Source organism: Ranitomeya variabilis, chromosome 1 (assembly GCF_051348905.1).
Source record: "Ranitomeya variabilis isolate aRanVar5 chromosome 1, aRanVar5.hap1, whole genome shotgun sequence".
In the NCBI taxonomy this organism is placed as follows: Eukaryota; Metazoa; Chordata; class Amphibia; order Anura; family Dendrobatidae; genus Ranitomeya; species Ranitomeya variabilis.
The window spans coordinates 712899347-712926479 of record NC_135232.1 but is presented as its reverse complement, the minus strand read 5'-3'; the positions used below and the strand labels follow the sequence as shown (position 1 = coordinate 712926479).

General features: G+C 47.2%; 1 protein-coding gene across 4 annotated transcripts in view; it reads right to left on the bottom strand.

The window, feature by feature from the left end:
- Positions 1-27133, bottom strand: part of STON2 (stonin 2) — a 118861-nt gene that overhangs the window by 45799 nt on the left and 45929 nt on the right. The window contains exon 1 of one of the 4 annotated variants that reach the window (XM_077267436.1): positions 18353-18999. The exons of 2 other annotated variants lie outside the window; for them this stretch is intronic. In XM_077267436.1, coding sequence (XP_077123551.1) covers positions 18353-18923 — 571 coding nt within the window. In that variant the 5' untranslated portion in view covers positions 18924-18999. Of the gene's footprint in view, positions 1-17867; positions 18085-18352; positions 19000-27133 lie in introns of those variants that run through there. One more of the 4 variants, XM_077267437.1, reaches the window with a different exon arrangement.

Sequence of the window (27133 nt, the reverse complement as noted above, 5' to 3'; positions counted from 1 at the left end):
ATGGCTATCAGCAACAGCTGAGCGTGCGCGTTATTGGACATCCTACAGCGGAGTCCCGCCTTTACGCACGCCCTGCTGTGACGGCCCTGGTGATGGCGTGCCCTGGGTGCCACTGCACATGCACCGTTTTCCCGGCGCCACTTCCGGTTTTATTCGCATTTAAACACAATGAGACTGGCTACAAGCAGACCCTGTTGAATAAGCTACAGCGAGAAACGCGTGTCCAGGGGTGCTGAGAGAGGTGGGGGTGCCTTCCCTGATGATTACAAATGGGTAAGCATGTACCTTCTGAAATTGTGAGATGTTATGTAAGGGACTAGCCTGACTATGTACACTGTCATTCATGGTACTAGGGATCTGTAGGACCTCTTATAGACTTGGGACTGGTTCATGCTGTTGCCCTAAGGATGTATTGTAGTATCCCCCCCTAACTTGGCTACCGTCATGTCTCCTCCTTATTGTCCTGTTATATGCATAGTGCAGACAGCATATATATGCAGATTTAAAACCTGTTTTGTATTGATACAGTAATTATATTGTTATAATTAATAAAACTTTATATACTTTTATGCATAATTATGTTGATGTGGACTTTTTTGCTCCGTTTTCTTGTGCTGATGTCACCTGCAGTGCGGTCCGGTCCGATGGGTGTCGCAGGTCCAGGTCTGGCGCCTCCCATCTTCTTATGATCGCTGCCCTCCTGCTTGCTTCATGGCTCCCTGGCATCGTGCTCCTGCGCAGGCGTACTTATCTGCCCTGTTGAGGGCAGAGCAAAGTAGTGCAGTGCGCAGGGCCTCTCTGACCTTTGCCGGCCCCCTGCGTAGTGCAGTACTTTGCTCTGCCCTCAACAGGACAGATAAGTACGCCTGCGCAGGAGCGCGATGCCAGGGAGCCATGAAGCAAGCAGGAGGGTGGAGATCATAAGAAGATGGGAGGCCGCGGAAATCAGGAAGGGGCAAATACTTTAACACAACTGTATATGTATACAGGCAGAGATATATGCTTATACAGGTATATAGTCATCTGGTCTAGCTCTTCCTATAGAGGTCTGTATCCACCTTCCTGCTGGTGCCACTAAGTATGAAATATCCTTATCTCTGAGATACGTCCTGATATATGCTGCAATGTCTGAGCAGGAAATTTCCAGACAGCGACTACTCAATGCAAGACACAAATCAGAAGATCTGTCACTACAATGAAGAACTCAGAACAGACAGAGACCAGAAATATCAGCGCTAGTTCCTGCACCGATCTCCACCATTTCTATGGTCAGGGCTGGTGACAAACTCTTCCACAGTAGGAGACCCAGGAGCCTGGAGGGCAGAGACCACCACACACCAGGAATATAACAGCTATTGACTTCTCTGCATTGCATGTATCACGTGAAAAAATTCTCTATTTTTTTTATTAAGATTTTTAACTATTTGGTGCCAGTAGCTTCCAGGAGACACAGCACATTGCAAGCTGCTTGAGGCCTTTCCTTGTCAGTCCCAACACATAAGCTAAGCTAAGGTACATTCTTTAATATGTTTTATAGAACCCTAGAATGTTAGAATTGGAAGGGACCTCCAGGGTCATCGTGTCCAACCCCCTGCTCCATGTAGGATTGACTAAACCATTTGAGACAGATGTCTGTCCAGCATCTGAAGACTTCCATTGAAGGAGAACTCACCACCTCTTGTGCCAGCCTGTTCCACTCACTGGTCACCCTCACGCATTTCCCTAATCCATCCAGTCAGTGATTTCATCATAGAAGGAAATTAGATTTGTCTAGAACAGATCTTTCCTGTTATAGAAGTAAGGCTCACTGGCCTGTAATTTCCTGGTTCCATCTTCTTTCCTTTTTTGAAGATAGGGACAACATTTGCCTTTCTTCAATCTTCTGGGACTTCTCCTGTTCTCCAGGATTTTATAAAGATTCTGGCTAGTGGTTCTGTAATTTCCCCTGCTAACTCTTTCAGTACCCTAGGATGTAATTCACCTGGACCAGGAGATTTACATTCATATAAATTAGCTAAGTGTTCCCTCACCATCTCTCCGTTTATGGATAGTGTGGATTCTTTTATTCCTTCGATGGCACATTGAAGGTCAGTTGATGTTACATTTGTTTTCTTAGAGAACATGGATGCAAAATAAGAATTTAAAAGTTCGACTTATCAATTTTGACCACTTTACCCTTTTCATCTTGTAAAGATCCTATAACATCTTTGATTTCTCTTTTTCTTTAACATACCCCAAAATCATTATTTTTACTGCTTTTGGTTTTCCTTGCAAGCCTCACTTCATTACTGGCTTTAGCTTTTCTAACTCTTGCACTGCAGACAGCATTATATTCTTACTTACATATGCCCCCATTTCCATTTAATATACATTTCTTTTGTCCTTTTTAACAAGTGATTAAGTTCTGTGTGCATCCATTCTGGTCTCTTTAAATACTTCCAGTTCTTCCTTCTTTTCGTGATTGTTGCAGATTTTTGCTAAATGAAATTCTCACTGCACAATCTCCCATTCATCTTGGACATTTCTGTCCTTTAGAACATCCAGCCATTGGATATTTCCTACCCTCTTTCTGCTTCTTTGTTATTCAAGAATTGCGGCAAAAAGCAACATGTCTGCATATTGTGAAAGCAGCCTAAACTAATTTATGGATTGATTTGATATTGAGATTAAATTTGTGAAGGAGAATACAACCCTGAGCAGCTTGCAGTGTATTATAATGTATGCATGCAAGCTGCAGGAGAAAAATGATGAAAACCAAATAAAACGTTTTCTCTCTTATTCGCATGAAATGTGCATTAACACAAGGATGCAAAGCATCTAAAGTGGTGACAAAAAATTATACTAAAAGTCCTGAAATATAGGACTTTCTTTTTATAGTAATCTACTATATTTGTCTAAGGGTCACTTCAGTCTGTCTGTCTGTCTTTCTGTCTGTCACGGATATTCATTGGTCGCGGCCTGTCTGTCATGGAAATCCAAGTTGCTGATTGGTCGCGGCAAAACGGCCGCTCCTTACTCCCCGCAGTCAGTGCCCGCTCCATACTCCCCTCCACTCAGCGCTCACACAGGGTTAATGGCAGCAGTAACAGACCGCGTTATGCCGCAGGTAACGCACTCCGTTACCGCTGCTATTAACCCTGTGTGACCAACTTTTTACTATTGATGCTGCCTATGCGGCATCAATAGTAAAAAGATCTAATGTTAAAAATAATAAAAAAATAAAAAATAGTTACAGTATATACTCACCGTCTGTCGGCCCCTCGGATCTAGAACAGGCCTTTCCTGCTCCTCGCGAGACCGCTACGTCATCATCTCGTGAGACTGCAATGCACTCTTGGGATCAGAGCGCGCGAGGAGCATCGGTAAATGCTTCGCCTGGATCCGGGGCCAACGGAAGGTGAGTATATAACTATATTTTATTTTAATTCTTTTTTTTAACAGGGATACGATGCCCACATTGCTATATACTGCGTGGGCTGTGCAATTTACTACGTGGGCTGTGCAATGTACTACGTGGCTGTGCAATATACTACGTGGCTGTGCAATGTACTGCGTGGGCTGTGCAATGTACTGCGTGGGCTGTGCAATATACTACGTGGGCTGTGCTATATACTGCGTGGGCTGTGCAATGTACTGCGTGGGCTGTGCTATACATTGCGCGGGCTGTGCTATATACTACGTGGGCTGTGTAATATACTATGTGGGCTGTGCAATATACCGCGTGGGCTGTGCAATGTACTACGTGGCTGTGCAATGTACTGCGTGGGCTGTGTAATATACTATGTGGGCTGTGCAATATACTACGTGGGCTGTGCTATATACTGCGTGGGCTGTGCTATATACTGCGTGGGCTGTGCTATATACTACGTGGGCTGTGCAATATACCACGTGGGCTGTGCAATGTACTACGTGGGCTGTGCAATGTACTACGTGGGCTGTGCAATGTACTACGTGGCCTGTGTTATACACTACGTGGCCTGTGTTATACACTACGTGCGTGGGACGTTATATACTACGTGGCTGTGTTATATGCTATGTGGGCTGTTATACACTCCGTGGGCTGTGCTATATACTATGTGGCTGTGCTATATACTCCGTGGGCTGTGTTATATACTCCGTGGGCTGTGCTATTTACTACGTGGGCTGTTATATACTACATGGCCAGCCGCGAACAATCAGCGACAGGCGCAGTCCGGCAGCGAATTGGCGCGGGATTTGAACCACGCTTTGCTAATTGATTGCAGCCGGCCGAATCTTGTGTATTCAATGTATTATTCTAAAATCTTCATAAATAAACTACATACATATTCTAGAATACCCGATGTGTTAGAATCGGGCTACCATCTAGTCTACAATAAGCTGCTGAAGGGTCTCTGGATAAACAGGCAGAACACTATTTCTATTGGCTGCTCTACAGTAAACAGAGGATCGCTATGCAGACACCTGGCTGTGGAAAGTGATTGAGCGTGTGTTTTCCAGGACTCAGCTAATCAGGGGTAGATGACTGAGCATGTGTGTCCTCCTGCACTCCACTTATCAGGTGGTAGTGACCAAGCGTGTGTGTCCTCCAGCACTTGGCTCATCAGGTGAAGGTGACTAATCCGGTCTATCCTCCAGCATTCGGCTTATTAGGAGGATGTGACTGAGCATGTGTCCTCTAGCACTCAGCTCATTAGTTGGAGGTGATTGAGCGTGTGTCCTCCAGCACTCAGCTCATCATGGAGAGGTGACTGAGCTTGTCCATCCTCTAGAACTTGGCTCATCAGATGGAGGCGATTGAGCATGTGGTGTCATCGAGTGCTCGGCTCATTTGGTAGAGGTGACTGCGCGTGTGTCCTCCAGCACTTGGCTTATTAAGTGGAGGTGACTGAAAATGTGTCCTCCAGCACTCTACTCGTCAGGTGGTAGTGACTGAGCGTTTCTTCCAGTACTCAGCTCATTACTTGGAGGGGACTGAGTGTGTGTGCCCTCCAGCACTTGACTCATCAGTTGGAGGTGACTGAGCTTGTGTGTTCTCCAGTACCAGGCTTATTAGGTAAAGGTAACAGTGTGTGCCATGTCCAGTACTCGGCTCATTAGGTGGAGGTACCTGAGCTTGTGTGTCCTCCAGCACTCGGCTTTATGGTGTTGTCTGAGTGCGTGTCCTCCAGAACTCGGCTGTTGAGGTGGAAGTGACTGAGCAGGTGTGTCATCCAACACTTGGCTCATTAGATGGAGGTTTCTGAGCATGTGTGTCCTCCAGCACTCGGCTTATCAGTGGTATTGACTGAGTGTGTTTCCTCCAGTACTCAGCTCATTAATTATAGGTGACTGAGCATGTGTGTCTTCCAGTACTGGGCTCATTAGGTGGTGTCTAAACTTGTGTGTCCCCCAGCACTAGGCTCATCATGGGGAGGTGACTGAGCTTGTCTGTCCTCTAGCACTTGGCACATCAGACGGAGGTGACTGAGCGTGTGGTGTCATTCAATACTTCGCTCTTTTTGTACAGGTGACTGTGCGTGTGTGTCCTTCAGCAAGTGGTGCGTTCATGGAGGTGATTGAGCATGTGTGTCTTACAGCACTCTGCTCACCAGGCAAGGTGACTGAGTGTATGTGTCTTCCAGCACTCCGCTCATTAGGTGAAAGTGATTGAGTGTGGGTGTCATCCAGCACTTGGCTCATTAGGTGGAGGTGACTGAGCATTTGCGTCCTCCAGCACTCTGCTCATCAGGTAGTGGTGGCTGAGTGTGTCATCCAGTATTAAGCTCATTACTTGAAGGGCACTGAGCAGGTGTGTCTTCCTGCACTTGGCTCAATAGGAGGATGTGACTAAGCATATGTGTCCTTCAGTTCTCAGATCATTAGTTGAAGGTGACTGAGCTTGTCTGTCCTCCAGTACTCGGCTCATTGGGTGGAGGGGACTGAGCATGTGTGCCGTCTAGTACTTGGCTCATTAGATGGTGATTGAGCATGTGTGTGTCCATCAGCACTCGGCTCATCAGGTGGTGGTGACTGAGCGTGTGCTCTACAGTACTCAGTTCATTAGGTGGAGGAGACCGAGTGTGTGTGTCCTCCAGTAATTGACTCATTAGGTGGAGGAACATGAGCTTGTGTGTCCTCCAGCACATGGCTCATCAGGTGGTGGTGACTGAGCTTGTGTCCTCCAGTATTGATCTCATTAGTTGGAGGTGACTGAGCTTGTGTGTTCTCCAGTACCCGGCTCATTGGGTGGAGGGGACGGAACATGTGTGTCCTCCAGCATTCGGCTCATCAGGTGGTGGGGACCGAGCTTATGTCAATGGTTTTACAACAAATCAAGGTAGATGATCAAAATACATTGCCCACCCCCAAGTCCACAAGATCCCCTCCCCGGGGCTGATAGTCACATTTTCCCCGTACCAGGCAATATTCACAGTTTTCAAACGTTTGGTTGGGCCACAGATTTTGTATCTCCCCCAGTATAGTCTGTAGTCAGTCCATGCTCCTCCAGAAGACAAACACAACTCCCATGTATCCAGCAGCAATAGTCCTTAAGAAAGTTTGAGAAATCCAGATGACAGATCCCTCAGCCATAGCATTGGGAACCAGCCCAGCCAGCAACTGATCTCCAAACTCCATAGGCCATCCATCCATGACTCCAGAACCTCAGTCTTCTAGATCCTCTCCACTCAACATAACTCCTACAACCGACTAACCATGTGGCTTCTTTTCCTCCCTCCCCCTTAGGGCTCGTGCACACTTTGCGGTTTTTGCTGCGGATCCGCAGCGGATTTGACGCTGCGGATCCACAGCAGTTTTCCATGCAGGGTACAGTACAATGTTACCCTATGGAAAACAAAAACCGCTGTGCCCACGATGCGGAAAATTCATTGCGGAACCGCTGCGGAAGAAAAGGAGCGGTTTTCAACATGCACCAATAGGAAAGTGCTGTTGAAAACCCGCAGAAGAATCCGCAGATGAAACCGCAGGAAAATCCGCAGTGAAAACCGCTGCGGTTTTGCACTGCAGATTTTCCAAATCCGCAGCGGAAAAATCCGCAAAGTGTGCACATACCCTTAAACATTTGCTTTTAGCTCAAATAACGAAGAATATTCCATACGTCCATCACCTTGGACTGCATATGAGACCCCTGTAGTGACGGCTCCCCAGGGTCTACAATCCCTATCCACACAATGAGACTAATGGCTGGAAGAACAATGGAATGATAGAGTTCCTTGATTACTACTCTTAAGGCCGAGTCACACATAACGATATCGTTAACACGTCACGCTTTTGGTGACGTAGCAACGATCCCGCTAACGATCTCGTTATGTGTGACAGCGACCAACGATCAGGCCCCTGCTGGGAGATCGTTGGGGAATGATCAGGACCATTTTTTGGTCGCTGATCACCCGCTGTCATCGCTGGATCGGCGTGTGTGACGCCAATCCAGCGATGTGTTCACTTGTAACCAGGGTAAATATCGGGTTACTAAGCACAGGGCCGCGCTTAGTAACCTGATATTTACCCTGGTTACCATTGTAAAAGTTTAAAAAAAAAAACACTACATACTCACATTCTGATGTCTGTCACGTCCCCCGGAGTCCACAGGGTTAAAACTGCTTTCGGCAGGAGCACTGCTAATGCAGGCGCTACTGCCGAGAGCTTCAATGAACTGACTGTGTCAGCGCCGGCCGTAAAGCAGAGCACAGCGGTGACGTCACCGCTGTTACTGCCGGCGCTGACACATTCAGTGCAGGGAAGCTCTCGGCAGCAGCGCGTGCATTAGCAGCGCTCTTGCCGAAAGCAGTTTTAACCCTGTGGACGCCGGCGGGGGACGTGACAAACATCAGAATGTGAGTATGTAGTGTTTTTTTTTTACTTTTACAATGGTAACCAGGGTAAATATCGGGTTACTAAGCGCGGCCCTGCACTTAGTAACCCAATGTTTACCCTGGTTACCCGGGTGCTGCAGGGGGACTTCGGCATCGTTGAAGACAGTTTCAACGATGCCGAAGTCCTTCCCCTGATCGATGGTCGCTGGAGAGAGCTGTCTGTGTGACAGCTCCCCAGCGACCACACAACGACTTACCAACGATCACGGCCAGGTCGTATTGCTGGTCGTGATCGTTGGTAAGTCGTTTAGTGTAACTCCAGCTTTAGGTTTGTTCTTATGTATGCATGAAATACAACCTGCACATCTTCCTCTGCTTACTGTCACTGAAAGGAAACATTGGTTACTGAGGCTGAACTGACGAGCAAGCAAATCTCTAATAAACCACAACACTATGTGCTGGAAAAAGTCTGCATCCCTTAGAGCCGTGGACTCCACTCTACAGTCATGGCCAAAAATTTTGAGAATGACACCAAAATTATATTTTCACATGATCTGCTGCCCTCTGGTTTTTATTAGTGTTTGTCTGATGTTTATGTCACATACAGAAATATAATTGCAATCATATTATGAGTACCAATAGGTTATATTGACAGTTAGAATGAGTTAATGCAGCAAGTCAATATTTGCAGTGTTGACCCTTCTTCTTCAAGACCTCTGCAATTCTCCCTGGCATGCTCTCAATCAACTTCTGGACCAAATCCTGACTGATAGCAGTCCATTCTTGCATAATCAATGCTTGCATTTTGCCAGAATTTGTTGGTTTTTGTTTGTCCACCCGTCTCTTGATGATTGACCACAAGTTCTCAATGGGATTAAGATCTGGGGAGTTTCCAGGCCATGGACCCAAAATCTCTATGTTTTGTTCCATGAGCCATTTAGTTATCACCTTTGCTTTATGGCAAGGTGCTCCATCATGCTGGAAAAGGCATTGTTGGGCGCTAAACTGCTCTTGGACGACATTCTGGTACCATTCTTTATTCATGGCTGTGTTTTTAGGCAAGACTGTGAGTGAGCCGATTCCCTTGGCTGAGAAGCAACCCCACACATGAATGGTTTCAGGATGCTTTACAGTTGGCATGAGACAAGACTGGTGGTAGCGCTCACCTCTTCTTCTCCGAATAAGCTGTTTTCCAGATGTCCCAAACAACCGAAAAGGGGATTTATCAGAGAAAATGACTTTGCCCCAGTCTTCAGCAGTCCACTCCCTGTACCTTTTGCAGAATATCAGTCGGTCCCTGATGTTTTTTCTGGAGAGAAGTGGCTTCTTTGCTGCCCTCCTTGAAACCAGGCCTTGCTCAAAGAGTCTCCGCCTCACAGTGCGTGCAGAAGCACTCACACCAGCCTGCTGCCATTCCTGAGCAAGCTCGGCACTGACACAGTTTTAAGATACGGTCCTGGCGCTTGCTGGTCTTTCTTGGGCGCCCTGGAGCCTTTTTGACAACAATGGAAGCTCTCTCCTTGAAGTTCTTGATGATGCGATAGATTGTTGACTGAGGTGCAATCTTTGTAGCTGCGATACTCTTCCCTGTTAGGCCATTTTTGTGCAGTGCAATGATGGCTGCACGTGTTTCTTTAGAGATAACCATGGTTAGCTGAAGAGAAACAATGATACCAAGCACCAGCCTCCTTTTAAAGTGTCCAGTGATGTCATTCTTACTTAATCATGACTGATTGATCGCCAGCCCTGTCCTCATCAACACCCACACCTGTGCTAATGGATCAATCACTAAAACGATGTTAGCTGCTCCTTTTAACCCCTTCATGACCCAGCCTATTTTGGCCTTAATGACCTTGCCATTTTTTGCAATTCTGACCAGTGTCCCTTTATGAGGTAATAACTCAGGAACGCTTCAACGGATCCTTGCGGTTCTGAGATTGTTTTTTCGTGACATATTGGGCTTCATGTTAGTGGTAAATTTAGGTCGATAATTTCTGAGTTTATTTGTGAAAAAAAACGGAAATTTGGTGAAAATTTTGAAAATTTTGCAATTTTCACATTTTGAATTTTTATTCTGTTAAACCAGAGAGTTATGTGACACAAAATAGTTAATAAATAACATTTCCCACATGTCTACTTTACATCAGCACAATTTTGGAAACAATTTTTTTTTTTGCTAGGAAGTTATAAGGGTTAAAATTTGACCAGTGATTTCTCATTTTTACAACAAAATTTACAAAACCATTTTTTTTAGGGACCACCTCACATTTGAAGTCAGTTTGAGGGGTCTATATGGCTGAAAATACCCAAAAGTGACACCATTCTAAAAACTGCACCCCTCAAGGTGCTCAAAACCACATTCAAGAAGTTTATTAACCCTTCAGGTGTTTCAGAGCAGCAGAAGCAACAAATAGGGGAAAAATTAACATTTAACTTTTTAGTCACAAAAATGATCTTTTCGCAACAATTTTTTTATTTTCCCAAGGGTAAAAGGAGAAACTGGACCACGGATGTTGTTGTCCAATTTGTCCTGAGTACGCTGATGCCTCATATGTGGGGGTAAACCACTGTTTGGGCGCACGGCAGGGCTCGGAAGGGAAGGAGCGCCATTTGACTTTTTGAATTAAAAATTGGCTCCAATCTTTAGCGGACACCATGTCGCGTTTGGAGAGCCCCCGTGTGCCTAAACATTGGAGCTCCCCCACAAGTGACCCCATTTTGGAAACTAGACCCCCCAAGGAACGTATCTAGAAGCATAGTGAGCACTTTAAACCCCCAGGTGCTTCACAAATTAATCCGTAAAAATGAAAAAGTACTTTTTTTTTCACACAAATTTTCTTTTAGCCTCAATTTTTTCATTTTCACATGGGCAACAGAATAAAATGGATCCTAAAATTTGTTGGGCAATTTCTCCTGAGTACGCCAATACCTCATATGTGGGGGTAAACTACTGTTTGGGCACATGGTAAGGCTCGGAAGGGAAGGAGCGCCATTTGACTTTTTGAATGAAAAATTATCTCCATCGTTAGCGGACACCATGTCAGGTTTGGAGAGCCCCTGTGTGCCTAAACATTGGAGCTCCCCCACAAGTGACCCCATTTTGGAAACTAGACCCCCCAAGGAACGTATCTAGATGCATAGTGAGCACTTTAAACCCTCAGGTGCTTCACAAATTGATCCGTAAAAATGAAAAAGTACTTTTTTTTCACACAAAATTTTTTTTAGCCTCATTTTTTTCATTTTCACATGGGCAACAGGATAAAATGGATCCTAAAATTTGTTGGGCAATTTCTCCTGAGTACGCCGATACCTCATATGTGGGGGTAAACCACTGTTTGGGTGCACGGCAAGGCTTGGAAGGGAAGGCGCGCCATTTGACTTTTTCAATGGAAAATTAGCTCCAATCGTTAGTGGACACCATGTTGCGTTTGGAGAGCCCCTGTGTGCCTAAACATTGGAGCTCCCCTACAAGTGACCCCATTTTGGAAACTAGACCCCCCAAGGAACTAATCTAGATGTATAGTGAGCACTTATAACCCCCAGGTGCTTCACAGAAGTTTATAACGCAGAGCCATGAAAATAAAAAAATATTTTTCTTTCCTCAAAAATGATTTTTAGCCCGGAGTTTTTTATTTTCCCAAGGATAATAGGAGAAATTGGACCCCAAATGTTGTTGTCCAGTTTGTCCTGACTACGATGATACCCCATATGTGGGGGTAAACCACTGTTTGGGCGCACGGCAGGGCTCGGAAGGGAAGGCACGCCATTTGGCTTTTTGAATGGAAAATTAGCTTCAATCATTAGCGGACACCATGTCGCGTTTGGAGAGCCCCTGTGTGCCTAAACATTGGAGCTCCCCTACAAGTGACCCCATATTGGAAACCAGACCTCCCAAGGAACTAATCTAGATGTGTGGTGAGCACTTTGATCCCTCAAGTGCTTCACAGAAGTTTATAACGCAGAGCCATGAAAATAAAAAATTATTTTTCTTTCCTCAAAAATGATTTTTTAACCCACAATTTTTTATTTTCCCAAGGGTAACAGGAGAAATTGGACCCCAAAAGTTGTTGTGCAGTTTCTCCTGAGTACGCTGATACCCCATATGTGGGGGTAAACCACTGTTTTGGCACACGTCGGGGAGCGGAAGGGAAGTAGTGACGTTTTGAAATGCAGACTTTAATGGAATGCTCTGCGGGCGTCACGTTGCATTTGCAGAGCCCCTGATGTGCCTAAACAGTAGGAACTCCCCACAATTGACCCCACTTTGGAAACTAGACCCACAAGGGAACTAATCTAGATGTGTGGTGAGCACTTTGATCCCTCAAGTGCTTCACAGAAGTTTATAACGCAGAGCCGTGAAAATAAAAAATGTGTTTTCTTTCCTCAAAAATATTTTTTTAGCCCAGAATTTTTTAATTTTCCCAAGGGTAACAGGAAAAATTTGATCCCAAAAGTTGTTGTCCAGTTTCTCCTGAGTACGCTGATACCCCATATGTGGGGGTAAACCACTGTTTGGGCACATGGCGGGGCTCGGAATGGAAGTAGTGACGATTTGGAATGCAGACTTTGATGGAATGGTCTGCGGGAATCATGTTACGTTTGCAGAGCCCCTGATGTGCCTAAACATTAGAAACCCCCCACAAGTGACCCCATTTTGGAAACTAGACCCCCCAAGGAACTTATCTAGATGTGTGGTGAGCACGTTCAACCCCCAAGTGCTTCACAGAAGTTTACAACGCAGAGCCGTGAAAATAAAAAATAATTTTTCTTTCCTCAAAAAAGATGTTTTAGCAAGCAATTGTTTATTTTCACAAGGGTAACAGGAGAAATTGGACCCCAATATTTGTTGCTCAGTTTGTTATGAGTACGCTGATACCTCATATGTGGGGGTAAACCACTGTTTGGGCGCACGTCAGGGATCGGAAGGGAAGTAGTGACATTTGAAATGCAGACTTTGATGGAATGGTCTGCGGGCGTCACGTTGCATTTGCAGAGCCCCTGATGTGCCTAAACAGTAGAAACCCCCCCACAAGTGACCCCATTTTGGAAACTAGACCCCAAAAGGATCTTATCTAGATGTGTGGTGAGCACTTTCAACCCCCAAGTGTTTCACATAAGTTTATAACGTAGAGCCGTGAAAATAAAAAATAATTGTTCTTTCCTCAAAATTATGTTTTAGCAAGTAATTTTTTTTTTTTGCAAGGGTAACAGGAGAAATTGGACCCCAATAGTTGTTGCCCAGTTTGTCCTGAGTACGCTGGTATCCCATATGTGGGGGTAAACCACTGTTTGGGCGCACGTCGGGGCTTGGAAGGGAGGGCGCACCATTTGACTTTTTGAACGCAAGATTGGCTGGAATCAATGGTGGCGCCATGTTGCATTTGGAGACCCCTGATGTGCCTAAACAGTGGAAACCCCTCAATTCTAGCTTCAACACTAACCCCAACACACCCCTAACCCTAATCCCAACTGTAGCCATAACCATAATCACAACCCTAACCCCAACACACCCCTAACCACAACCCTAACCCCAACACACCCGTAACCCTAAATCCAACCCTAATCCTAACCCTAATCCCAACCCTACCCACAACTGTAACCCCAACACAACCCTAACCCTATCCTTAACCCTAACCACAAGCCTAATCTTAACCCTATTTCCAACCCTAGCCCTAATTCCAACCCTAAGGGTACCGTCTCACATAACGATTTACCAAAGATCACGACCAGCGATACGACCTGGCCGTGATCGTTGGAAAGTCATTGTGTGGTCGCTGGGGAGCTGTCACACAGACCGCTCTCCAGCGACCAACGATGCCAAGGTCCCAGGTAACCAGGGTAAACATCGGGTTACTAAGCACAGGGCCGCTCTTAGTAACCCGATGTTTACCGTGGTTACCAGCGTAAAAGTAAAAAAAAAAAAACGTACATACTCACATTTCGGTGTCCTTCAGGTCCCTTGCCGTCTGCTTCCCGCTCTGACTGAGTGCCGCCATACAGTGAGAGCAGAGCGCAGCGGTGACGTCACTGCTGTGCTGTGCTCTCACTTTCCGGCCGGCAGACAGTCAGAGCGGGAAGCAGACGGCAAGGGACCTGAAGGACACCGAAATGTATGTACGTTTTTTTTTTTTTTTTACTTTTACGCTGGTAACCACGGTAAACATCAGGTTACTAAGCGCGGCCCTGCGCTTAGTAACCCGATGTTTACCCTGGTTACAAGTGAACGCATCGCTGGATCGCTGTCACACACACCGATCCAGCGATGACAGCGGGAGATCCAGCGACGAAAGAAAGTTCCAAACGATCTGCTACGACGTACGATTCTCAGCAGGGTCCCTGATCGCTGCTGCGTGTCAGACACAACGTCATGGATCGTACCGTCGTAGCGACCAAAGTGCCACTGTGAGACGGTACCCTAACTCTAATTCCAACCCTAACCCTAAGGCTATGTGCCCACTTTGCGGATTCGTGTGAGATTTTTCCGCACCATTTTTGAAAAATCCGCAGGTAAAAGGCACTGCGTTTTACCTACGGATTTACAGCGGATTTCCAGTGTTTTTTTGTGCGGATTTCACCTGCGGATTCCTATTGAGGAACAGGTGTAAAACGCTGCGGAATCCGCACAAAGAATTGACATGCTGCGGAAAATACAACGCAGCGTTTCTGCATGGAATTTTCCGCACCATGGGCACAGCGGATTTGGTTTTCCTTAGGTGTACATGGTACTGTAAACCTGATGGAAAACTGCTTCGAATTCGCAGCGGCCAATCCGCTGCGGATCCGCGGCCAATCCGCTGCGGATCCGCTGCCGATCCGCTACGTATCCGCGGCCGATCCGCTGCGGATCCGCTGCCGATCCGCTGCGTATCCGCGGCCGATCCGCTGCGTATCCGCGGCCGATCCGCTGCGTATCCGCGGCCGATCCGCTGCGTATCCGCGGCCGATCCGCTGCGGATCCGCGGCCGATCCGCTCTGTGTGCACATGCCATAACCCTACCCTACCCGTAACCCTAACCCTACCCCTAACCCTACCCCTAGTTCTAACCCTAGTTCTAACCCTAACCCTAGTGGAAAAAGAAAAAAAAAAAATTCTTTATTTTATTATTGTCCCTATGGGGGTGATAAAGGGGGGGGTTATTTATTATTTTTTTTATTTTGATCGCTGTGATAGAACCTACCACAGCGATCAAAATGTACCTGTAAGGAATCTGCCGACTGGCAGATTCGGCGGGCGCACTGAGCATGCGCCGGCCATTTTCCAAGATGGCGGCGCCCAGCGAGGAGACGGCCGGACACCGGGAGGATCGGTAAGTATGAAGGGGTGGTGGGGGGGGGGGTGTCGGAGCACAGGGGGGGTGATCGGACCACAGGGGGGCTTTATTGACACAAGGAGGGAGCGGACAGGAGGACGGGGGAGCCGGCAGGCGGACGGAGGGGACCGGAGGACTAACGGAGGACTGGGGGGGCGATCGGTGGGGTGGGGGGGGTCCACTTAAGTATTTCCAGCCATGGCCGATGATATTGCAGCATCGGCCATGGCTGGATTGTAATATTTCACCAGTTTTTTAGGTGAAATATTACAAATCGCTCTGATTGGCAGTTTCACTTTCAACAGCCAATCAGAGCGATCGTAGCCACGGGGGGGGTGAAGCCACCCCCCCTGGGCTGAAGCACCACTCCCCCTGTCTCTGCAGATCGGGTAAAATCGGAGTTAACCCCTTCACCCGATCTGCAGGGACGCGATCATTCCATGACGCATACGCTGCGTCATAGGTCGGGAAGGCACAGACTTTCATGACGCAGCGTATGCGTCAAAGGTCGGGAAGGGGTTAAGGCAGGACTGCAATGATGTTGAAATGTGTTTTGGGGGTTAAAGTTCATTTTCTGGGCAAATATTGACTTTGCAAGTACAGTAATTGCTGTTAAGCTGATCACTCTGACATTCAGGAGTATATGCAAATTGCCATTAGAAAAAATGAAGCAGTAGACTTTGGAAAAATTAATATTTGTCTCATTCTCAAAATTTTTGGCCATGACTGTACATCCGTTTGTCCAATAGTCTTTAGTAAGTGGCCAGCTCCTCACAGACCCAAACACAATAAATGTGGATCACCAGTGATAATGATTGCGCTACAAAACAGACAATAAAAACCGCACTCACTACATCCTGCTTGTGAATGCAAACAGTGTCAAAACTGCACTGTGTGTCCTGCCCTCTCCTGCCCCGCAGTGATTCTGAGCTTAAGTTTAGAAGATTGCACTTTGAGCAGTTCCTTGGAATAGATTTCCTGTCTTGAGCCGGGGCATCGAGTCTGTACTTGGCTCCATCTTTTTTTCCACTGTGATTCCACTTTAAATTCTTTTCACAAGTGACAGAACAGGTTTTTCTGGTGTGGAGGCAAGTTGGCGCAGAGAGGATAATGTGACAGCACTGAATGTGGGGCAGCCCGAAGCCCAGCAGCGACATGAGTCAGAACATCCGCTGCCCCCGGCGCCCTCACAATGGCCGATTCAGCCCGAGCCAAAGGCTGTGGGCCCTGCGAGCCCTGGCATCGTCCAGAGAGGCACAGTCTTCCCCTCCGCCCCTCCCCCCGCTATAGCTGCCCACCCCCTGCCCCATTGACCCATCCCCGCCACATTTGCCCCCGCAGCCACAATTACACCCCAGCCACGTTTGCCCCCGCAGCCACAATTACACCCCAGCCACGTTTGCCCCCGCAGCCACAATTACACCCCAGCCCCGTTTGCCCCCGCAGCCACAATTACACCCCAGCCCCGTTTGCCCCCGCAGCCACAATTACACCCCAGCCCCGTTTGCCCCCGCAGCCACAATTACACCCCAGCCCCGTTTGCCCCCGCAGCCACAATTACACCCCAGCCCCGTTTGCCCCCGCAGCCACAATTACACCCCAGCCCCATTTGCCCCCGCAGCCACAATTACACCCCAGCCCCATTTGCCCCCGCAGCCATAATTACACCCCAGCCCCATTTGCCCCCGCAGCCATAATTACACCCCAGCCCCATTTGCCCCCGCAGCCATAATTACACCCCAGCCCCATTTGCCCCCGCAGCCATAATTACACCCCAGCCACGTTTGCCCCCGCAGCCACAATTACACCCCAGCCACGTTTGCCCCCGCAGCCACAATTACACCCCAGCCACGTTTGCCCCCGCAGCCACAATTACACCCCAGCCCCTTTTGCCCCCGCAGCCACAATTACACCCCAGCCCCATTTGCCCCCGCAGCCACAATTACACCCCAGCCCCATTTGCCCCCGCAGCCACAATTACACCCCAGCCCCATTTGCCCCCGCAGCCATAATTACACCCCAGCCCCATTTGCCCCCGCAGCCATAATTACACCCCAGCCACATTTGCCCCCGCAGCCATAATTACACCCCAGCCACATTTGCCCCCGCAGCCATAATTACACCCCAGCCCCATTTGCCCCCGCAGCCATAATTACACCCCAGCCCCGACATGTGCCCCCGCAGCCATAATTACACCCCAGCACCGACATGTGCCCCCGCAGCCATAATTACACCCCAGCACCGACATGTGCCCCCGCAGCCATAATTACACCCCAGCACCGACATGTGCCCCCGCAGCCATAATTACCCCCAGCAGCCATAATTACCCCCAGCCACATTTGCCCCCCGCAGCCATAATTACACCCCAGCCACATTTGCCCCCCGCAGCCATAATTACACCCCAGCACCGACATGTGCCCCCGCAGCCATAATTACACCCCAGCACCGACATGTGCCCCCGCAGCCATAATTACACCCCAGCACCGACATGTGCCCCCGCAGCCATAATTACACCCCAGCACCGACATGTGCCCCCGCAGCCATAATTACCCCCGCAGCCATAATTACCCCCAGCCACATTTGCCCCCCGCAGCCATAATTACCCCCAGCCACATTTGCCCCCGCAGCCATAATTACACCCCAGCACCGACATTTGCCCCCGCAGCCATATTTACACCCCAGCCACATTTGCCCCTGCAGCCATATTTATCCCCAGCTACAATGACCCCCCAGCACCGACATTTGCCCCCCCAGCCATAATTACCCCGCAGAGATAAGCAGCTGAAGACACACATTACATGACACAGACGATTCCGGGGATGCATGTGGCTGTGACGATACGGCCGGTCCCGATCCCCCGGACGCAGATCATATGATCTCCACCCTTCAGCAGATGTGACTTGTCTGAGGAGCTGACAATCTGCCGCTTCTCTCTGCGTCTCCCGGTCTCGCCGCCTGCCGCACATTAGCGCGGGATGCGGAGCAGGTGGCGGCTCATTACTCGCTCCACACCACAGAACTAAGGGCTGTGAGGACGCAGGACGGCGGCTCCACCTGAGCCCGGCACCGGGACCCCACCGGAAATCTGCCAGTCCCAAGCAACCAATCGTTTCCCACAATGAAGTCGGAGGACTGTGAGTTGATCGCACGATTGCCGAACTGCATAGCCGCTAGCTAGCGTCACTGCTGGCCTCACCTGAGCATTACCAGTCCCGTTATGCCGGGATCTGGGTGCACAGCCTCACTTACCGGAGTCTCCAACTTCTCCAGCAGCCCCGACCGACCATACAACCGGACACACAACTTCGGTACAGAGCCGGGTCTGCGTTGTGCAGAGCTGTGTGGGGTGAGGTATGCGCTGTGCAGAGGCGTGTGAAGAGCCAGGTCCACAGTACAGAGCTCTGTGGGGTGAGGTATGTGCTGTGCAGCGCAAGGTACAGAGCTGTGCGGAGGTATTCGCTGTGCAGAGCCGGGTCCACACTGTGCAGAGCTGTGTGGGGTAAGGTAAGCGCTGTGCAGAGCCGGGTCCACACTGTGCAGAGCTGTGTGGGGTAAGGTAAGCGCTGTGCAGAGCCGGGTCCACACTGTGCAGAGCTGTGTGGGGTAAGGTAAGCGCTGTGCAGAGCCGGGTCCACACTGTGCAGAGCTGTGTGGGGTAAGGTATGCGCTGTGCAGAGCCGGGTCCACACTGTGCAGAGCTGTGTGGGGTAAGGTAAGCGCTGTGCAGAGCCGGGTCCACACTGTGCAGAGCTGTGTGAGGTGAGGGCTGTACAGGCTTCCGCAAGGAGCCGTCATTCAGGGAGGATTCGTTCCCTTTCATGTGAGTGTGGGGAGGGAATAATGAGGAGGGAGTGGAGAACAAGAGGAGGCTCAGCCCAGACGTCGCTGCTCCGTAGAGTGTCAGCTCCTGGGTCCAGTGCACTGACTTTTATCTGTAGCTTCTGTCAAATATAAGGCAAGAACAATATGACAAATAACAGTAAAGAGGGGAAACAATGAGAGAAAGAGAGCAATGATAACAGCGACACCGTCACGCCGCGCCATGAATACAAACGGCAAAATCAGGGGCAAAAGTCACCTGCGGACCCGCCTCAGCAAACACCTGATACGTAAGAGGCAGGAAAAGGGCAGAGACACTGAACACAGGAGAGCTGCAGCCGTGGCCACCACACCGGGCCCTGCAGCCGCACAAGACCTCACCAGTACTGCACGTGGTGGTGGGGCAGGAGCAGGTCCTGAGCCGCAGGAGCAGGTATAGAGAGTGGACAATCTCTCTGCTGAGCAACGTGGAGCGTAGGCTTCTTTCACACTTCAGTTTTTTGGCGTCAGTCACTTCCGACACAATAGTTGAAAAAACGGATGTAACGGATCCGTTTTTTTGACGGATCCGTTACTCGGGGGTTGTATATACTTTTTGGAGCATGCGCAATTGAAAAAAATTGAAAAAACGGATTGGGGCGACAGATCCGCCGAAGCGACGGATCCGTCGTCCATAGGTGGCCATTCTATGAAATGACGGACGCGACGGATCCGTCGCGATCAGCCATTTCAACGCAGACAAAAAACGTTGCAATGACCGTCAATGTCTAGATGACGTCCGCCAAATTTTGACGGATCCGTCGCATGACGGATGGAACGGACGACCATCCGTCACAATCCGTCGCTAATGCAAGTCTATGGGGAAAAAAATGGATCCGTCGAAAAAAAAAACGGATCCGTTTTTTGAGGAAAATGGCGGATTTAGACTGACGCCAAACAACTGAAGTGTGAAAGAGGCCTAAGACCCAGGAATCACTGCAGCGCACGAAGCCAAGCACGGAAATCATCTCACATTTCTTCAGTATAGAAGTAATCAGCATCGGGAGAGTAATTGAGACAGTAATCAGTATCCAGATAGTAATCTGTATCAGTATCGGGACAGTAATCACTATCGGTACCAGGACAGTAATCAGTATCTGTAACGGGACAGTAATCCGTATTCAGTATCGAGAAAGTAATCTGTATCAGTATTGATACAGTATTCAGTATCGAGAAAGTAATCCGTATCAGGACAGTAGTCCGTATCTGTATTGAGACAGTATACAGTAGCGAGACAGTAATCATTATCAGGGACAGTAATCCATATCCGCATCTAGACAGTAATCCCTATCGAGACAGTATTCAGCATCGAGACAATCCGAATCGAGACACTAGCATTGAGACGGTATTCAGTATCGGGACAGCATTCAGCATCAGTATCGAAACAGTGTTCGGCATCGAGACCGTAATCAGTAATGAGACAGTAATCGGTATCGGGACAGCAATCGGTATCAAGACCGTAATCAGTATTCAGCATCAGCACAGAATTCAGCATCGGGACAGTAATCCGTATTCGTATCAGGACAGTAATGAGCAGCGAGACAGTATTCAGTATCTGGACAGTATTCAGTATCGAGACCATAATCAGCATCGAGACAGTAATCAGTATTGAGACAGTAATCCGTGTCGGGACAGTAATCCGTATCAGCGTCGGGACAGTAATCTGTATCAGTATTAGGACAGTGATCAGTATCGGAACAGTATTTAGCATCGAGACAATAATCAGTATTGGGACAGTATTCAGTATCGAGATAGTAATCTGTATCAGTATTGAGACCGTATTCAGTATCGAGAAAGTAATCCGTATCAGGACAGTAGTCTGTATCTGTATTGAGACAGTATACAGCATCAAGACAGTAATCAGCATCAGTAGCAAGACAGTAATCATCAGTATCGGGACAGTAATCCGTATCAGTATTGAGACAGTATTCAGCATCGAGACAGTATTCACTATCAGTATAAGGACAGTAATCCATATCAGCATCGAGACAGTAATCTGTAACGGGACAGTAAGCCGTATTCAGTATCAAGACAGTATTCAGTATCGAGAAAGTAATCCGTATCAGGACAGTAGTCCATATCTGCATTGAGACAGTATACAGCATCGACACAGTAATCATTATCAGCACCGGGACAGTAATCCATCCATATCAGCATCTAGACAGTAATCCGTATCGAGACACTATTCAGCATCGAGACAATCCGAATCGAGACCGTAATCGGCCTCGAGACACTAGCTTTGAGACGGTGATCACTATCAGTATAGAGACAGTATTCAGTATCATTATTGAGACAGTATTCAGTATCGAGAAAGTAAACCGTATCGGGACAGTAGTCCGTATCAGTATTGAGACAGTAATCTGCATCTGGACAGTAATCCGTATCGGTATTGTGACAGTATTCATCATCGAGTAATCAGTATCAGTGTCGGGAAAGTGATCCGTATGAGTATTGGGACAGCATTCAGCATCGAGACAGTAATCCATATCGGAACAGTAATCAGTATCAGTATTGGGACACTGATCAGTATTGAGACAGTATTCAGCATCGGGACAGTACTCGGTATCGGGACAGTATTCAATATCGGGACAGCATTCAGCATCAGTATCGAAACAGTGTTCGGCATCGAGAGAGTAATTAGTATCGAGACAGTAATCAGTATCCGCATCGGGACAGTAATCAGTATTAGTATCAGGACAGTATTCAGTATTGGAACAGTATTTAGTATCGGTATTGTGACAGTGATCCGTATCAGTATTGAGACAGTGATCCGTATCGAGACAATAATCCATATCGAGACAATCCGTATTGGTAGAGAAATCCGTATCAGTATGGGGACAGTATTCAGCATCAGGACCATAATCAGTATCGGGACAGTAATCAATATCATTATCGGGACAGTATTCATCATCGAGACACAGTAATCGGTATCAGGACTGTAATCCGTATTGGGACAGTATTGAGAATCAGGACCGTAATCAGTATCGGGACAGTAATCGGTATCGAGACAGTAATCAGTATCCGCATTGGGACAGTATTCAGTATCGGGACAGCATTCAGTATCGGTATCGAACCAGTGTTCGGTATCGGGACAGTATTCAGTATCGGTATCGAGACAGTATTCAGCATCGGGACAGTAATCCGTATCGGGACAGCATTCAGTATCAGTATTGCAACAGTGTTCGACATCGGTACAGTAATTGGTATGGAGACAGTAATCAGTATCAGTATCAGGACAGTATTCAGCATCGGGACAGAATTCATCATTGGGACAGTAATCAATATTAGTATCAGGACAGTAATGAGCAGCGAGACAGTATTCAGTATCGAGACAGTATTTAGCATCAGGACCGTAATCAGTATCGAGACAGCATTCAGTATCAAAACAGTGTTCGGAATCGGGACAGTAATCGGTATGGAGACAGTAATCAGTATTAGTATCAGGACAGTAATGAGCATCGAGACAGTTTTCAGTATCGGGACAGTATTCAGTATCTGGACAGCAATCAGTTTTGGGACAGTAAACAGTTTTGAGACCGTATTCAGTAGCAGTATCAGGACAGTAATCAATATCCTTAACACGATGGTAATCAGCATCTGTAACCTTACAGTAATAAGTATCAGGACAGTAATCAGTATCCATAACAGGACAATAATCATTATCGGGACAGTATTCAGTATCAAGACAGTAAACAGTGTCAATATCGGGACAGTAATCAGTATCTGTATCCTGACTGTAATAAGTATCCATATCGAGACAGTAATCCGTTTCAGTATTGGGACAGTGTTCATTATAGGAACAGTAATAAATATCAATATTGGGACAGTAATCAGTATCGGGACAGTCCCAATTCTGAATACTGTCCTGATCAGTCATAATTGTGTGTAATTATGAAATGATGGAACATGGACCCCACATGAGCCGCTGCAAGGACGGAGCAGTAAGGGACAGAGCAGGAAGAAACATTGCAGCACGCACACAGCTGGATACAGCTCCTCACTACACCCCATACACCTGCATCGCTCCAGCTGCTCTACATTCATGATCTGACCTGTCCTGTCTGCTGCTGGATCTGAACTCAGTTTCTAGTGTCTGCACTGTAATGCACAAGTCTGAACCTGCAGACTGAGCCGACTATTGTTCTCTACATGAAGTGCCCCAGTCATATGTGCATGAACCCACCAGAGGAGGAGGCACGACCTCTGCAGATACCTCTGCCTCACAACAGTGGCTCATCTAATGTATAGTATATATAAAATAAAGTTATATCCTGTATTATGCTCCAGAGCTGCACTCACTATTCTGCTGGTGGAGTCACAGTGTATATACATTACATTACTGATCCTGAGTTACATCCTGTATTAAACTCCAGAACTGCACTCACTATTCTGCTGGTTCAGTCACTGTGTACATACATTACTGATCCTGAGTTACATCCTGTATTATACTCCAGAGCTGCACTCACTATTCTGCTGGTGCAGTCACTGTGTACATACATTACATTACATTACTGGTTCTGTACTGATCTCGAGTTACATCCTGTATTAGGCTGCTTTGACACATCAGGTTTTTTGTTTCAGGCACAATCCGGCAAATTCAGAAAAAAACAGATCCGTTTTTCTTACACGCCGGATCCGTTTTTTTCCCATAGAGTTGTATTAGTGCCGGATTGTGCCTGAAGGACATGCGTTTCATCCGTTTTGCGCTGGATCCGTCCCTTCAGGCTTTTTTGCCGGACACAAAAAACGTCCCCTGCAACGTTTTTTCTGTCCGGCGAAAAAGCCTGAAGGGACGTTTCCGTCAATAAACGCATCAAACGGATGTGTGAATAACGTTTCCGTCAATAAACGCAACAAACGGATGTGTGAATGAACGATTCCGGCTACCGAATCCGTTTTTACACATTGGGCATGCCCAGAAGCTATGATTTCGAATCTGATATATATCGAATCTGATCTTTCTCTCTCTCTCTCGCTCTCATCAGTTTTACACACCGGATCCGCTCTCTCTCTCTCTCATCAGTTTTACACACCGGATCCGTTTTTTAGCAAATTTGCCGGATTTAGCCTGAAACAAAAAGCCTGAAAGCAGCCTTATGCTCCAGAGCTGCACTCACTATTCTGTTGGTGGAGTCACTGTGTACGTACATTACTGATCTTGTACTGATCCTGGATTACATCCTGTATTATACTCCAGAGCTGCACTCACTATTGTGCTGGTGGAGTCACTGTGTACATACATGACTGATCCTGAGTTACATCCTATATTATACTCCAGGGCTGCACTCACTATTCTGCTGGTGCTGTTATTGTGTACGTACTGTTGTAGATTGGATCAATCAGCTGTACACGGAGGTAGACACGGAAACACTGTCTCTTTAAGGTCTTCACTGACTTATTATAGACTAGATGGTGGCCCGATTCTAACGCATCAGGTATTCTAGAATATGTATAGTAGTATATAGTACAGCCCACGTAGTATATAGCACAGCCCACACAGTATATAACAGGCCACGTAGTGTATAACACAGCCACCTAGTATATTGCCCAGCCACGCAGTATATTGCACAGCCCACGCAGTATATTGCCCAGCCACGCAGTATGTAACACAGCCCACGTAGTATATAGCACAGAGACGCAGTATATAACACAGGCCACGCAGTATACAACACAGCCCACGTAGTAAATAACACAGGCTACGCAGTATATAGCAATGTGGGCACCATATCCCTGTTAAAAAAGACTTAAAATAAAAAATAGTTATATACTCACCTTCCGGCGGCCCCCGGATCCAGACCAGGCGTTTACCGATGCTCCTCGCGACACTCCGGTCCCGAGAATGCATTGCGGCAATAAAACATGATCATGTAGCGGTCTCGCGAGACCGCTACATGATCTCCGTTCATTGCCGAAATGCATTTTTGGGACCGGTGAGAATAGAATTTTTTTTTTTAATTATTTTTTACATTATATGTTTTTACTATTGATGCTGCATAGGCAGCATCAATAGTAAAAAGTAGGTCACACAGGGTTAATAGCAGCGTTAACGGACTGCTAAAACCTATGTGGCCGCCAGGGCCGGACTGGGACTAAAATTCAGCCCTGGCATTTGAAGTTACACAGGCCCACTTGTCACATGGTGACTGTATAATATCTTTGTACACTTGTAGGCAGGGCCGGTTTTAGGCAAAGTGGGGCCCTAGGCAAAGTTTAAAATGGGTCCCCAAATGCTAACATATTGCACATCACACAGAAGCCTTTCTGTTGTATTTACGTGCGCTGAGTTCAGGCCGCTAAACGAGTTTGATCGACAATACTGAAGTTGTTCAACGCTTGTTTCCCGGCCTCTTTCCACCAGCTGAGGAATAATGATGAGACAGAACGATCACTAATAGATCACCATACAGTATCATGTTTTCAGCAGCACATCTACAGTTTACACTGGCAATGTGCTGCTGACAACAAGGCTTTTTGTTCCAGCAAAAACAATCCGAATATGCAGCGTTTTACTTGTTTAGTAAAATACACCCCATAGTCCTCCATATATTATAATGTGCTCCATAGTCCTCTATATAGTATAATACACTCCCTATAGTCCTCCATATATTAAAATGCACTGCTCAGTCCTCCACATAGTATAATACACTCCTCATAGTCCTCCATATAGCATAATACAATCCTCATAGTCCCCCATATAGCATAATACAATCCTCATAGTGCTCCATATAGTATAATGCACCGCCACAGTCATCCATGTAGTACAATTCACTTCCCATAGTATAATGCACCCCATAGTTCTTCATATAGTATAACGTATTCCCCATAGTCCTCGATACAGTATAATGCAGCCCACATATAGTATAATGCAGCCACCCCAGAGTATAATGCAGCCACCCCAGAGTATAATGCAGCCACCCCAGAGTATAATGCAGCCACCCCACAGAGTATAATGCAGCCACCCCAGAGTATGTAACCCCCATAGAATATAATACAGCCCACCTCCCCATAATATATAATGCAGCCCCCCATAGTATATAACGCAGCCTCCCCCATAGAATATAATATACCCCCACAATAGTATATAACACAGCCACATAGTACATAACATGGCCTCCCCCATAGAATATAATATACTCCCCATAGTATATAGCAAAGCCCGCATATTATATAGCACAAACCGCATAGTATACAGCACAGCCTGCATACTATAGCACAGCTCGCGTAGTAGATAACAGCCCACACAGCAGTATTCAGCACAGACCACACAGTAGTATACAGCACAGACCACACAGTAGTATACAGCACAGCCCACGTAGAAGTATACAGCACAGTCCACACAGTAGTATACAGCACAGCCCACAGAGTAATATATACAGCACAGCCCACAAAGTAATATATACAGCACAGCCCACAGAGAACTATATACAGCACAGCCCACAGAGAACTATATACAGCACAGCCCACAGAGAACTATATACAGCACAGCCCACAGAGAACTATATACAGCACAGCCCAGAGTACTATATAAAGCACAGCCCAGAGTACTATATACAGCACAGCCCAGAGAGTACTATATACAGCACAGCCCAGAGAGTACTATATACAGCACAGCCCAGAGAGTACTATATACAGCACAGCCCAGAGAGTACTATATACAGCACAGCCCACAGAGTACTATATACAGCACAGCCCACAGAGTACTATACACAGCACAGCCCACAGAGTACTATATACAGCACAGCCCACAGAGTACTATATACAGCACAGCCCACAGAGAACTATATACAGCACACAGTAGTATACAGCACAGAGCACAGCCCACAGAGAACTATATACAGCCCACAGTAGTATACAGCACAGAGCACAGCCCACAGAGAACTATATACAGCACAGCCCACAGAGAACTATATACAGCCCACAGTAGCATACAGCACAGAGCACAGCCCACAGAGAACTATATACAGCCCACAGTAGTATACAGCACAGAGCACAGCCCACAGAGAACTATATACAGCACAGAGCACAGCCCACAGAGAACTATATACAGCCCACAATAGCATACAGCACAGCCCACAGATAACTATATACAGCCCACAGTAGTATACAGCACAGAGCACAGCCCACAGAGAACTATATACAGCACAGAGCACAGCCCACAGAGAACTATATACA